The sequence below is a fragment of the Aplysia californica genome, unplaced genomic scaffold (assembly GCF_000002075.1).
Source record: "Aplysia californica isolate F4 #8 unplaced genomic scaffold, AplCal3.0 scaffold00528, whole genome shotgun sequence".
NCBI classification, from domain to species: Eukaryota; Metazoa; Mollusca; class Gastropoda; order Aplysiida; family Aplysiidae; genus Aplysia; species Aplysia californica.
In genome coordinates this window covers 253,628-254,536 of record NW_004797798.1, presented here as the reverse complement: position 1 = coordinate 254,536, position 909 = coordinate 253,628, and the positions used below count along the sequence as shown (strand labels likewise).

At 40.4% G+C, this 909-nt stretch overlaps 1 protein-coding gene across 1 annotated transcript in view; it reads left to right on the top strand.

Moving 5' to 3' along the window:
* Nucleotides 1-909, top strand: part of LOC101849400 (angiotensin-converting enzyme-like) — a 19,122-nt gene that overhangs the window by 5,555 nt on the left and 12,658 nt on the right. Inside the window, exon 2 of the mRNA XM_035971882.1 lies at nt 737-824. Within this exon, the coding sequence (XP_035827775.1) occupies nt 737-824 (88 nt within the window). The remainder of the gene's footprint in view (nt 1-736; nt 825-909) is intronic.

Here is a 909-nt window from a genome sequence, read left to right as displayed (position 1 = left end):
TCTCTCTCTCTCTCTCTCTCCCACCCTCTCTCTCTCGCCATCTCCCTTCTTTCTCTCAGACCCCTCCTGTACTACCCATTGTTTCCATCTTTACTTGTAGCACCAGCATGGCTTAAGTGCTCTGTGCTCAGAATGCAAATTCTTCAGCTCTACCAGTTGGTAAAAACAAAGATAGTAAATGTAGACTCATTGGTAAAAATAAGTACATACAATTTCCCTTAAAATGAGTTTAATTAAAGCGTCCTTCTTGCTAGACGTCACAGTATCGATCCAAATTTTCAATGTCCATAATAGATGGATAAATACTGCTCAGTGATAGATTCCGCCCTACGTCACTTTGAAAAATTAATCGAGTATAGCAAAATCTTACACTAAGCAGTCGGTATTATAATAATATTAGAAGACATAATGATATAATGAGTAATCTTTTTGCCTCCGCTCACACCCCTGTGCCTAATTGCTACCTCAGAATTACTAAGTTCCATCTGACAATTTTGGCCGTTTTGAGTTACTAAGACCACGTCGAGGCCAGACATCAAAATGCTGCTCTATCAAAAGCGTAAAAATATTTCGAAGTCGCTATCATAATATTCAAAGAATTGCATTCGAAAAAAGCTTAGAAATGTTGTGAAACTCAATATTATATTTTACGTCAAATTTCTCATAACTAGGTACTGAGAAGATGGGACCTTGTAATTCTGAGGTAGTGTAATATCCCCTCTTGTCTTCTTAACAGCTTACAAATGTCAGTGCACAGCTGGAGTCCATCTACGCGAAAGCCAAAGTGTGTCTGTCGAGTGACAATTGCGTGTCTTTGGAGCCAGGTACGACATAATGAGTGTGGTGGATGGGGCGGGGTTCTGACAGGGCAGAAACTGTTTGGGATTCAGACGCGCGCACACACACACA